Below are 13,403 nucleotides of genomic sequence, written 5' to 3'. Positions count from 1 at the left end.
CATCATACGTCTATACAATCGTTTCGCATTCTCATATAACTTGACATTGATCATGACAACAATACTTAAATAGCATATCTTGTCTAACTCGTTTACATCACCTTATCTATAATGAGTGGTGCCTGCCCTACTTAGAACAGATAGTGAAACAATCCCCACTACCTAGGATTTCCTTTGAGCTCGTTGTGAGTGGCACTCCTACTCAAGTTGATTAGTCCCCACCCCAACTCAAGACAAATAGTAAAATAATCCCCTCCATCTCAAATTTCTTATTACCTTTCGTGAGTGGCACATCAGCCTCACCCATGTTTCTCTTAGCTTGAGGGTTAATTAAACCCATAATATATACTTTGAATTCATTTCTTTTTAATTTCATATATCATTTCGATCACAAATCGTCATGCATGTGGTAACTAAAACAAATACCATTTCATAGTCATGCATTTCATACTATTATAGAATAGGAAATCTATAAATATTCCTTTATTAATTAACATCCTTATGGGAATTAGGAATCACCATAATCATAGGAATTAGGAATCACTATAATTATAGGGATTTTATTTTTTTTATTTTTTTATTCTTTTTTTATTTTAGAGGTGTTTAGGTTTTATATATAGATAATGTATTATGAATGAATTGTGCTGATTTTTCTCCTCCAAAATAACATGGCATCAGAGCTATTTTGGCAAATTTGTTTCTTTGAAACAGGGATCTTGGTTTCTCTTTTTCACCTAAACTTAGATCACCCATATAGGGAGACAATTTGATCTTAGAGCTAGCGCTAGGAGGAGACCCATTTGTTAATCGATTTCTTCCCGAATCCTACCATTGTAGTCCCTACGAGTGGCTCTCACGCACCACTTTTAGTTTTTGGTTTTATTCCTCGTGCCAGTGTGTGAGAGCCATCTGTTAGACATTCACTCCGTTTTCTCCTTTAATCTTCACACCTAAGATTCTTCTCTTTTGGTCTTCACGGTGAAAGTTTCAACAAGATAGTTTGATACTTTTGTCGGGTTTTGTTATTGGGTTTTCAAGATGGTAGAACCTATGTTAAAGAAAAAATCAGTGTTAGTGGTTGATGTGACTCTTGTGATGACAAAGGTTATAAAGCATAAATTTAATGGTTCCAATGATTTGGATTTGAGAAAGACAATTAGGGCCTATTTAAGAAGCATCGATAAAGATGATCATATTACTAATGATCTTCCTACTGATAATACAAGGCAAATGTTCTTCAATTTTCTACGCACGTAATTATACATATAGCAGAGATAATATAGTAATGAGTAAAGTGTCAATTCCACAAAAAATTGAATTACTTATTACTGTTAACTACTAAAATTCTAACACCTTAATCTTATCCAAATAACTAAATTTAAAATTATTAAAAAGAAAAATTAAAGTAATAAACTGAAACTAAAATTAAATAGTAAATTTGTTTTATAAAACTCACTTAACTATCAAACCTAAGATTATGATGTCCCTCAATACTTCATTTGATTATTGTCTCTTTCTTTTAACTTAGTTTAATAGATTAAGTTGATAATCTAGAGTCCTAAATTATTTACAAGCCTGTGTCAAGTTTCTTATAAAAATACATCTCTCAATTCATTTACTATATGTCTATGCTAATTAAATTGAAGAAAGATTCATTAAGTTCATGCTCTAATTTTGGCTATGTATGGCTCATAGGTGAATGTCTACCTTATGTGCAAATCAAACCACCTAATCAATTAAATGCATTCAATTATACACTATTTTATTTAAGGTTTACTTAAATCTCCTTTGTCAAGGTTTAACCTAGGTTTCTAATTCAATCTAATTGGTCATAAGGCAATTAGAAGCATTAAGAATAGAACAAAATAAACAACTTAAATCTATAAAACATAAACAAAAGAGAAATAAATAAATAAGACTATATATTGAGTTCAATCATAATCTTAGATAAAAAGTTTAGCTCCCCATCAAGTCACACATCATCATTGAATAAAGTTTAAACTTTAAAAATAAAACCAAGAGAATAAGAGAATAAAAAAGATAGAGAAACTGAAGAATTTTACTCTTGATCTCCAAATCACCTTGAATCTTTCAAATTCTTCTCAACTTCAATGATTTTGCGGCTCAACTCTTAGCTGCCAATCTGGTATTTCATTCTCCTACCGAAATGTTGTTTTTATAAGGCTTTAAAGTTAAGCCAAGTTGGGTGAAGAAAGAAGTCAATTTTAGCAGGGATTTCCTCATCAAACTATGTGGGTCACAGCCTTGCCCAATTAATTAATAGAAATCATAATTGCTTTAGGACTACTGTAGTACTTCAAATTTGATAAGATCTTTGACTACTTTCCAAGTTGAACTGGGTGAAGTAGTAAGCATGATAGTTATAGCTTTTACTCTTATATTTCCAATGGTCTAAGAATCATCTCATTTGGAGCCTTGTAAAGAGAGTTATGACTGAAATACCAAAACATGTGCAGTGAAAGTTTACACCTCAAAATTGTTTTTCTTCTTTCATTAAAATTCTTCTTTCATCAAACATCTATAAAAGCACAAATAAATCAATAACAACCTATCTTAATCACATTAATACCAAATTAAGTGTAAAATTAACTAAGATTAGATTGACACGTAAAATAACTAACTTAAAATAATTTAAATAAAACCTACTAATTTCTATACATTACGACGAGAACTACACTAAATTACTGTCAAAATTAAGCTCAAATAACTCTATAACATAAAGTATCAACAAACCTAGATGAGGGAAGACACACAGCTGTTCTTGTAGATTCAAAATTCTATTAACAATGACATTATTACCTTGGTTAATCATTGTGAGTTTGTTAAAGAGTTGATGGATTATTTAGATTTTTTATATTTTGGTAAAAGGAATATCTCTCGTATTTATGAGGTACATAAAGCATTTTATCATGTAAAGAAACAAGATAGGGCTTTCACAACCTATTTTATGGATTATAAAAGAATTTATAAGGAGCTTAATGTTTTGTTGCCTTTTAGTCCTAATGTGAAGGTTTAGCAAGTTCAATGGAAGCAAATAACGGTTATGAGTTTTTTTGCGAATCTCCCTTTAAAGCTTAAGACTATCAAATCTCAAATTCTTTTTTAGTTTCGAGATCTCTTCCCTACATGACACCTTTACGAGAGTACTTTGTACAGAAAGCTCCAGCTCCATATTGGCTCAGACAAATAACAGTGCTCTTATAAGTCATCAGAATAATAAAAGTGGTAATAGAAGTGGGGGAATGGACAATCGTAATCGAGTTGTTGATAGTCATAGTTAGAAGTTAGGAGGAATTCTATGCTATAATCATCATGAGTCGGGCTATACAAAGCATTTTTGTAAAGAAACTCCAAAATATGTCTTAGCGAAGTTAATTAGCAAATGTTGTAGCTTCTAATACTTCATCTTTTGAGAAGACTATTCAAGTTTTTACAGATGAATTTGCCTAATTCTCTCAGTACCATGAATCATTAAAATTCGCTCCTTCTCCTATCACTACTATCGTTGAGTCAGGTAACTCCAGTACTTGTCTTATTTCTTCATAATCCAAATGGGTCATTAATTTTGGTGCCTCAGATCATAGGATAGATAATTCAAATCTATTTTTCACTTTCCAATCACATACAACCTCTTATAATGCTACTTTAGCAAACAAGTCAACCTCTTGTGTTTTTGGTTCTAGAATTGTTAATCTAACTTCATCAATTTCATTATCCAATGTCTTAAATCTACCTAAGTTTTCTTTTAATCTAATCTTCATTAGTAAACTCACTCGTGACTTGAATTGTTGTATCTCATTTTTTCCTAATAGTTGTCTATTTCAAGACCTTACGATGAAATGGATTATTGGTAGAGGTCATAAGGTTTGAGATCTCTACTACCTTGACACATAAGTGTCGAGATCCATAGCTTGTTCAAGTGTATTAATGCCCTTTGAGGTGCATTGTTGGTTAGGATAGCCTTCTTTATCTTCTTTAAAGAAATTATGTCCTCAATTTCAAAATGTATCATCGTTGGATTCTAAGTCATGTTAGTTTGCCAAACATCATTGTTTCCCTTCAATTTATAAAGTCAATAAGTGAGCAATGTCCATTTCTTAGTTAGTCCATTATGATGTTTGAGGTCCTTATCCTATTGTGCCTAAGTCTGGTTTTAAATACTCTATTACCTTTATTGATGACTATTCTAGTGTCACTTAGCTATATTTAAATGAAAAATTGTTTTGAGTTATTCCCTATTTTTTATGCCTTTTGTGTTGAAATAAAAACATACTTTAATGTTTTTGTGTGCACAATGCAAAATGATAATGCCAAAAAATTTTTTTTTATAAATTTTATTCCTATATGATTTGGAATGGCATTCTCCATCAATTTTCTTGCATTCATACACCCTCTCAAAATGGAGTTGTAGAAAGAAAAAAAAAAGACATTTCCTTGAGGTAGCTCGAGCACTTCTTTTTCAAATGAAAGTTCCTAAATAGTTTTAGGTTGATGCTATCTCCACAACTTGTTATCTAATTAATTGGATGCCCTCCTTTGTCCTTCATGGTGATATTCCCTATACTGTCCTCTTTCTTTCCAAGTATTTATTTCCTATTGAACCTAAGATATTTGGTAATACATGTTTTGTTCATGATGTCCGTCCCTAGGTCACCAAATTAGATCCAAAATCTCTCAAGTGTGTTTTTCTTGGGTATTCTCTTCTTCAAAAAGGTTATAGATATTATTTAATGGGTTTGGTTATGGAAAATATGTTCAAAATATGCAACAAAAAGAAAATTAAAACATTAGAACTAAACAACCAAAACATTCCTCCACTCATGGATTACCTTAGTGATATTTAACACATAAAAGAACAAAATTAATTATTATTTGAAAAGTTACCATGCCAAGTAATTTCGTAATCACCATGGCACTTCTTGAAGCAATCTTGTAAACACTACAAAGATCAAAAGCTCTAGCCAATCAAGTGTTTAGCCTCCAACGGTAATATACACGATTGCACGTGAACGTTTAACAAATGAGGGAGTTTTTAACTATACTTTGTACTAGCAAAGAGGACAGCAATTGTCCTTTTCTTTTTTTTCACAATTTTAGTCTAACCTTTCTTGGAAATTGCTTCAAATGCAATTTTCTCTTTCACATAAAGGAAGTGGCAGCAAAAGGAGAAAACGTTTTTTTCCTTTTTTTGACAAAAATTAGGTTTTCTTCATTTGTGAAAAACTTTCATATGAAAAACAATTAAAAGGTGACTTATATAATTAGGCTAAAATAACTTCAATTTTGCAATTAAGCCCTCAATATTATAACACATTCTAATATTGGACCTATTACTTAATTAAACTATTTTAATTAAGTACTTGAAAATTAAAATCAAAATTAATTTCTTTTATATTTTGCAATCAAGGCCTTATAATTATAAGTATTTATAATTATGCTTAAATCTTAATTAAACTCTTTTAATTAAGTTTATAGAAGTTAATTACCTATTATGTGATTTAAGTTTAACTTAAATCATCACTCTCCCAATTAATTTCAAATGCAATCATTGTGTGTGACCCATTAGCTTCCTAACATGTTGCCAATGGAATTGATTAATGATATAATTGATTAATATAAATTTCAATCAATTAATTTACAATCAATTCCATAGATGAGGATTGGCAGCTTGCAATGCATCATGGCCACCCAATTGTTAGGAGAGTCAAAGGGTTCTTTGATAACCTTTTAGTAAACATTCTATCAGTGTAATTCATTACCTCATCATATATCCAGAAAATGATAAGAGCTTGGTAAAGTGTCTACTCTTATTAACCTCTATATTTGTTCTTGCAGTTATAGCATTAGCTTTATAGAGACTTATGAAACCTTTTCATAATCTCCAAGTCACCTTGACCAAAGACTTCAATAAGGTAATGTTAACCAAGAACTGATTGGATATTTCCTCTAAAACACTTGAGGTGATGATTCTTATTTTGACCACTCATTTGCCTTTACATGCTTCATACTATACCCAAAAGTATCCTTTTTTGGCATCTTTGGTTAGGCACTCATAAGGATGAAATTAAAGCATAGCATTCCACATATAAGATAACCTGATGTCTCAAGTCTAGAGAGTATTTACACAATTGACACATAATAAATGTTGCATATACACTGGAGTGTATTACCAAATGGATTTATCATAGAGGGTCATGTTCAGTGAACTTGCTCTCTTAAGCAAGCACCAATATTCTAGTTTCAAGGATTTCTATACTTCAATTTATAAGATTGATTACTTACTTTCAAAATAAAAAATATAAAATATACTAGTCTCTAAGTATCATTGATGTCCAATCCATACATTGACCAAGAACATTTTGAGATTATACTTTAATGCATAAGGATCTCAAAATTGCAACCCATTATAGTTCCCTTGCAAGGCATATTAATCTCATAGATTTCATCCAATTAGACTTATAACTCATTATAATTAATGTCTTATTGATAAAGGAAAACCTCTAATCGTTCAACATAAATGATATTATTGCATGATTGGAATCAAGCTTTAACCAATCTTAATTGTCTGTAAAGCTCATCCGAACATATTCTCCTACTCTAATCGTTATCTTGTCTCTACAGATGTCATTTTCCTTGAAAATACTCTTTTCTTTTTCTCATCTTCTAGTTATGATTGTCAAGGAGGGGAAGATGATCTACTAATTTATATTGTAACTCATTATGTCAGTGCCCTAGATATTCCTGCTCTTGCTCGGCCACTTATTGTCCATGTCTGTTTCAAACAATTATAGACTTAGACAGCATGCCCTTTATCAATCACTTCGCTATTGGATCTAGTCTCTAATGATCATGATCCTAGTCTTCATCTCCATATTACTCTTCAAAAAAGTTAACATCAGTGCACTTATCCTATTTCATCCTTTATTTCTTATGATCACCTGTATTTTTTTTCTAGTTCGTTTGTAGCATTCTCAGATTCTGTTTCAATTCCTAAAATTGTTCATGAAACCCTGCCTCATCTTGGCTGGTGTGCTATTATGGTAGAGGAGATAGTGGCCTTAGATGCTAATGGTACTTGGGATTTGGTTGATTTGGCTATTAGGAAGAAAGCTATTGGGCGCAAATGGGTATTTTTTGTAAAGGTAAATCGTGATGGATCAGTGGCTCATCTTAAAACTAGTCTTATTGCTAAAAGGTATACCTAGACTTATTATGATCACTTGTATTCTTTTTTCTAGTTCATTTGTAGCATCCTTAAATGCTGTTTCAATTCCTAAAACTATTTATGAAGCCCTGCCTCATCCTGGCTATCATGCTATTATGGTAGAGGAGATGGTGGCCTTAGGTGCTAATGGTACTTGGGATTTGGTTGATTTGCCAACTAGGAAAAAAGCTATTGGGTGTAAATGGGTATTTGCTGCAAAGGTAAATCGTGATGGATTAGTGGCTCATCTTAAAGCCCATCTTGTTGCTAAAAAGTATACCTAGACTTATGGTGTTGGTTATTTTGATACTTTTTCTCTAGCAGCTAAACTCACTTTTGTTTGTTTATTCATCTTTACCTATGATGGGCCTTTACATCAATTAGATATCAAGAATGCTTCGTTACATGGCGACCTTCAAGAGGAAGTGCATATGGAGCAACCACCTGGGTTTGTTGCTTAAGGTGAGTATGGGAAAGTCTTTCATCTTCAAAATCTTTGAATGGCCGAAAACAAAGCCCCGTGCTTGGTTTATCAAATTTAGTGAGGTAGTTTAGGAGTTTAGGATGAAAAAGAGTAAGTGTGATCACTGAGTGTTTTATAAACAGTCTGAGGCTAGCATAATCTTACTAGTTGTGTATGTTGATGATATTGTCATTACTAAGAGTGGCATTGTAGTATTTTATCTCTCAAATCTTTTCTTCATACCTAGTTTTAGACAAAAATTTAGGCTTATTGAAGTATTTCTTGGGTGTTGAGGTGACAAGGAGTAAGAAAGGTATATTTTTTTCTTAAAGAAAATATGTTCTTGACTTGTTGACGGAGATACAAAAATTAGGTGCTAAGTCGCATAATGCACCAATGACTCCTAATTTGCAACTCTCAAAAGAAGATGTTGAATTGTTTGAAGACCTTGAAATGTATAGAATGCTGGTTGGAAAATTGAATTATCTTACAGTGACTCATCATAATATTGCATACTCTGTTAGTGTTGTAAGTCAGTTTATGTTTACTCGAACAATTAACCACTAGGCAGCTTTGGAGCAAATCTTATGTTATCTGAAGGGGGCGCAAAATATGGTCTATTTTATAGAAATCATGGGCACACTAATATTAAATGTTTTTCAAATGTAGATTGGGCATGTTCCAAGATTTATAGGAGTTCCACTACAAGATATTGTGTTTTTATTAAAAGAAATTTAGTCTCATGGAAAAAGTAAGAAATGGAATGCACTATCTTGGTCTAGTGTAGAATCAGAGCACAGAGCTATGGCCCAAACTGTGTGTGAGGTAGTATGGATGTATCAATTATTAAGTGAAGTTGGTCTTAAGTCTTCTTTGCTGGCAAAGCCGTGGTGTGATAATCAAGTTGCTCTCTATATTGCCTCCAATCCCGTGTTTCATGAACGCTTTAAGCATATAAAAATTGAATGTCATGTTGTTCGTAAAAAGATTCGACACAAGTTCATCTCTACATGATATGTTAAAATTGAAGACTAACTAGGAGATATCTTCAAAAGCATTGAATGGAGCTCGAGTTGATTACATTCGTAGCAAACTAGGCATGATTAACATTTATGCTCTAGCTAGATGGGAAGTGTTATAGAATAGGAAATCTATAAATATTTTTTTATTAATTAATGCAATTATAGGAATTAAGAATCACCATAATTACAGGGATTTTTTTCTTTGTTCTTTTCCTATTTTAAAAATGCTTAAGTTGTATATATAGATGATGCATTATGAATGAATTGTGCTAAGTTTTCTCTTCCAAAATAACGCATACCATGACACATTTTAGTTAAGCATTACTATAGATGGAAATGCTCACATCCATATAATCACATTATTATCATAAAAATACATTTACTATCATTACATAACTTCAGGTGGGTATAACAACTTCCACTGTTCATTCCCTTAGCATTCATATATGCCATTCTCATCATCATACCATTAGGATCGTTTTGATTAAACCAATTGAAAGAGACTTCTCCCCCTTTGTTGCAAACCAAGATGTAATAGGGATATTTACATGCATAGTAGATTTGAAAACTTTCTTAGAAAACATTTGCCTTTAAACATATTTGATTTATTGAAAACATTATAGCATTGATCCATGAAAATAATCCAATCAATAAATAATGCATAGCTTTACCATATAAAATACTTTAAAGTGGTGTATCCACTCACCTTGACAAAAAGTGTACTTCTAAGCCTAGCTTTGTCAACCCTTGCTTGTTCTACGATTCTCGAGCACAACTAAACCTATCACAGTAATTCTAGTATAAATTTCCTAATTTTCCAACAAACCCATTTATTTGAAACTAGTCAAGTAAACCTATATTCTTCATTTCCTGCCAATAATTCATAAAACTTCAAACCCAAAGCTTTAATAATGAAACCTTAAACATCATTATCTCAAACACTTCCTTGGAGGGTAAAATCCATCAGCTATTCCATTAGTAACTTCTGCTAATGATTTACTACTAACGAAATTTTTTGACGGAACATTCCGTCGGTAAAGCGTGAATTTTTGGCAGTGGTTATGCTTGATTCTTGAAAAGGCGTATAGGTTCAAACTTAGCCTTGAAAAGTTAGAGAGATTGTGCCATATCTTTGAAAAGGCGATGTATTGATTTTGATCAACAGTGGATTGAACTTCTTAACTTGTTAAAGAGGACGTAAGCAACTAAAGAAAGGGTCGAACCTCTATAAATCAATTGTGTAATTCTCTCTTTGCTCTTCACTCATACTTTTGTGCATTTTATTTAAAGACTTCAACAAACTTATTTTAACTTGTCTATTCATTATCTTTCAAAAAAAAATAAAAAAAACCTTGTCTATTCATTAACTTAGTCATCAAATTACTTTTGACATTTTTTGATTGAAAACAAATTTGAGAACTTATACCTTGCTTGCCCTCATTGAAAAGTTTGATTTGTGAAAAAGAATCTTTAAAAACTTAATTCACCTTCCCTCTTGGATTACTTTGCATTATATTTGAGCTAATATTTCTAACATTAATGAATTTAAAAGTCAATTGAGAATAAGTTAGTTATTACTTATAAACTAAATATAATTTTAAAGTACACTGATAAGTGAGAATATGAATACAATTAGTTTAAATTTTTAATAAAATCAATTATTGTCTGGATATTAAAATTAACTATACTTAAGTAAATATTTTTATTGATTTTTTTTAAAATGAAAATTATATAGTTTATACTAATATAAAATAAAGTTAACATTCAAGTACTGAAGTGCAAAAATTTAAGCCACTCTGGTCTTCATAATCAATATCCAAATGTTCAAAAGTTGAATTAAATTAACATTATATCAACTGGTTTTAACTTTTAAATACATGACTTTATATACTTTATGAATTATATATAAGTTATAAAAAATAATTAATAAGGTTAATAGTTCTTTTTATTAACGGTAATTGATACTCCTTTTAATATTGTCCGCTATTCACTTTGATTAGAAATTTGTCTATAAAATTATAGCTAATGTTAGTTATATTAAAATTTAAGTCTGAACCAATAAATACATAAATAAGAAAAAAATTCTTTAAAAATTGAACTATTATTAGAAAATGATAATAAATAAAGATAAAAAAATAAAAACACATAAAAATACTAATACTGAGTTCTAATATATATAAAAAATGATGATTCATTTATATTTATAAATAGTTATCAATAGTTTTTTCAATTTTATTTTTTTTATCATATTTTTATCTTAAGTTTATTGAATTATCGACGATATAGATTGATTACGAAAAAAGAAAAATTATTAAAATTTTTGTATAACGACTCAAAATTCGTGTTAATCCGCTTTAATGTATCACAGTCTGAACTGAAAATCATTACAAGAATATATTTCGAGATAGGTCAAATCTAACACAATTTGAATTTGAAATGATATGAACATCAGACGACCTCAACTCAAAAATTTCGAACACAAAGCAAATTTGAATCCTGAATGGATTGAAACCGAAACAATTTGAATCCAGATGGACCAAATTCAAAACAGTCTGGAGACAATTCAAACTCGAAATAACCCGAACCTACAAATTTGCCAACTCTAATAGTAATAAACTATATTGTGCCGTCTAAAATACCATCAATAATACTTTTATCAGTTAGTTGATTGCAACAATAAAAACTCTATTTATGGACAGCAATAAGTTATATACGTTAACGGCAAGAGGAAAAATGAAAAATTAAGAAAGGGGGTTATGGTGGCTACCGGCGATTAGGCAGGGCCAATAAAGGAGCAAGATAATAATAAATGTTACGATGAAAACCAAAACCATGGAACTAAAATGCAATAAAATTTTTCTAAAATGACTTATAACAAAGATGTAATTAAAGATAAACAAAATTAAAATAAAACATTTAAGTTTCAATCTTTAATCAAAGTAGAGATAAAGGCCTAATTAACTATGACTAGCTACTAGCTGACATCAAAACCATCCAAACTTATTTTAAGTTGATTCACTTAATTATTAATTAAAGCCAGCTAAAAATACTTGATAAGAATCTAATAGAACTCAACTAGACGATTTGTGATAGCCCAGATGATGTTACAATAATGTTTGAATTCCTCGTTTTTGTCATGTAATGGTGAAGGATTAAATGCTGGAATTCTCAAGTCATGTTCACAAGCCTCAGCCTCCTCCAACGCGGCAAGTGCTTGAACTCTCACCCCACGGTAGTCGTGTTTGCTCAGCAGCCGCTTGGCATCCATAAGGCCAGCGACGGCCTCCTGGTAGTTCTGGGAACAAAGCGTGTAAGCTTCTCTCACAATGTAGTTCTCCGCTTGTTTGATGAGTGGAGAGATTTCCACCTGGGTTTCGTCTGCACTGGCGAGTGCTAGCTGGATTGAGATTTTGGCCAGGCCATGAAGACTGGTTTGGTTTGCATGGAGAGTTTCGTTGGAGAGGACTTTTAAGCAGAAGGAAGGCGCTGGAGTCTTGGAGCAGATGGTGATGATTTCAGCATCGGTCACGTTTGGGCTTGGCTTTCCAAATGATGGGTTGATGAAGCAAATTGCAAAAGAAAGAGCAACAAGCAAGGAGGAACGAATAAGTGAGGCCATGTCAATTTCCAATTCAAATGATGGCTAGTAGCTAGTGTTACTTCAACCTCCAATACTTCCGGGTAGTGACTGCTATATAGTTGGATCATCTCTGGGGATCTTAAGGAGTTAAGACAGTCAGAAAAAAACTGAAGATTACATTAAAGATGGAAGAAAAAACCGTGGTCAGAGAGAAGTCTCTTCAATTTTATGCATAACTGATGAGGGTGTTTAAATCGGAAGCTTCGCTTACAGCAATGTGCTGTCTCATCACGTTACATTTTTTTCAGTTTAATTATTAATTCTCTCTAATATAAGTCCAAAATCGGCCATGTTCCTGTTTTCTTTGGCTGCCACGTGGGTGGGCAGCATGGGGAGAACTATAAGCTGAGCACCAACATGTTAGGGTACCTTTCAGCATTCACATTTGGTTATGTTTTTTGGTTTTTTTTTTCTTTTAAGGAATGCACATGGATAGATTTCATTAGTTTCAGGGATAGATAAAACTAAGGTTACTGTCGATATATTACTAGGAATATGATTGTTAAGAATATAACTTTACAACGTTTGGTATAATAAAAGAAAGTAACGATTGCAGAGAATGTGATTGCTAAGAAGATTATATTGTAATGTTTGGTTTGTAAGCATTTTACTAAGAGTGTAATGTAAATTGACAACATTACTCTTATGTATAAAAAACATATAAGTTGAATAAATTTATAATTTTTAATATAAAATTTGACTTTTCAATTATAAGTAATTACAATAATAAATAATAACATTAAAAGGAAAACACGATATTTTTAAATATTTATTAAAATGTTGAAATATTTATAAATTTATAAATATCTATTTTTCTTAAACTTATTAAAATAAAAAATAATAATGGTATTTTGGAATTATGACAAGACTAATATAAAAATATTATGCAATAATCATGCTGTTGGACCTACTCTTCATTAAAAACTCAATTTTGCCCCTTTTACATGAATTGGAATGTAAAACATTGTTCTTTGACGTCCATATGATAGCCTCGATCGATATATAATATAATCTGTCGATGCTTACAATCTGGTACAATATTTATCAATAGCT

The 13,403-nt window shown here is 31.2% G+C and overlaps 1 protein-coding gene and 1 pseudogene across 1 annotated transcript; one reads left to right on the top strand and one right to left on the bottom strand.

Moving 5' to 3' along the window:
• Positions 1 to 1,038: 1,038 nt before the first annotated feature.
• Positions 1,039 to 3,302, top strand: LOC149526201 (uncharacterized; annotated as a pseudogene).
• Positions 3,303 to 11,771: 8,469 nt separating this feature from the next.
• Positions 11,772 to 12,329, bottom strand: LOC110428784 (pectinesterase inhibitor-like). Its single transcript, XM_021444697.2, has one exon. The coding sequence runs from the start codon at positions 12,327 to 12,329 to the stop codon at positions 11,772 to 11,774; it is 558 nt and encodes a 185-aa protein (XP_021300372.1).
• Positions 12,330 to 13,403: the final 1,074 nt, after the last annotated feature.

The sequence above is a fragment of the Theobroma umbraticum genome, unplaced genomic scaffold, assembly GCF_002168275.2.
Source record: "Theobroma umbraticum cultivar Fairchild unplaced genomic scaffold, ASM216827v3 scaffold_477.0, whole genome shotgun sequence".
In the NCBI taxonomy this organism is placed as follows: domain Eukaryota; kingdom Viridiplantae; phylum Streptophyta; class Magnoliopsida; order Malvales; family Malvaceae; genus Theobroma; species Theobroma umbraticum.
This window is presented reverse-complemented; position numbering and strand designations above follow the sequence as displayed.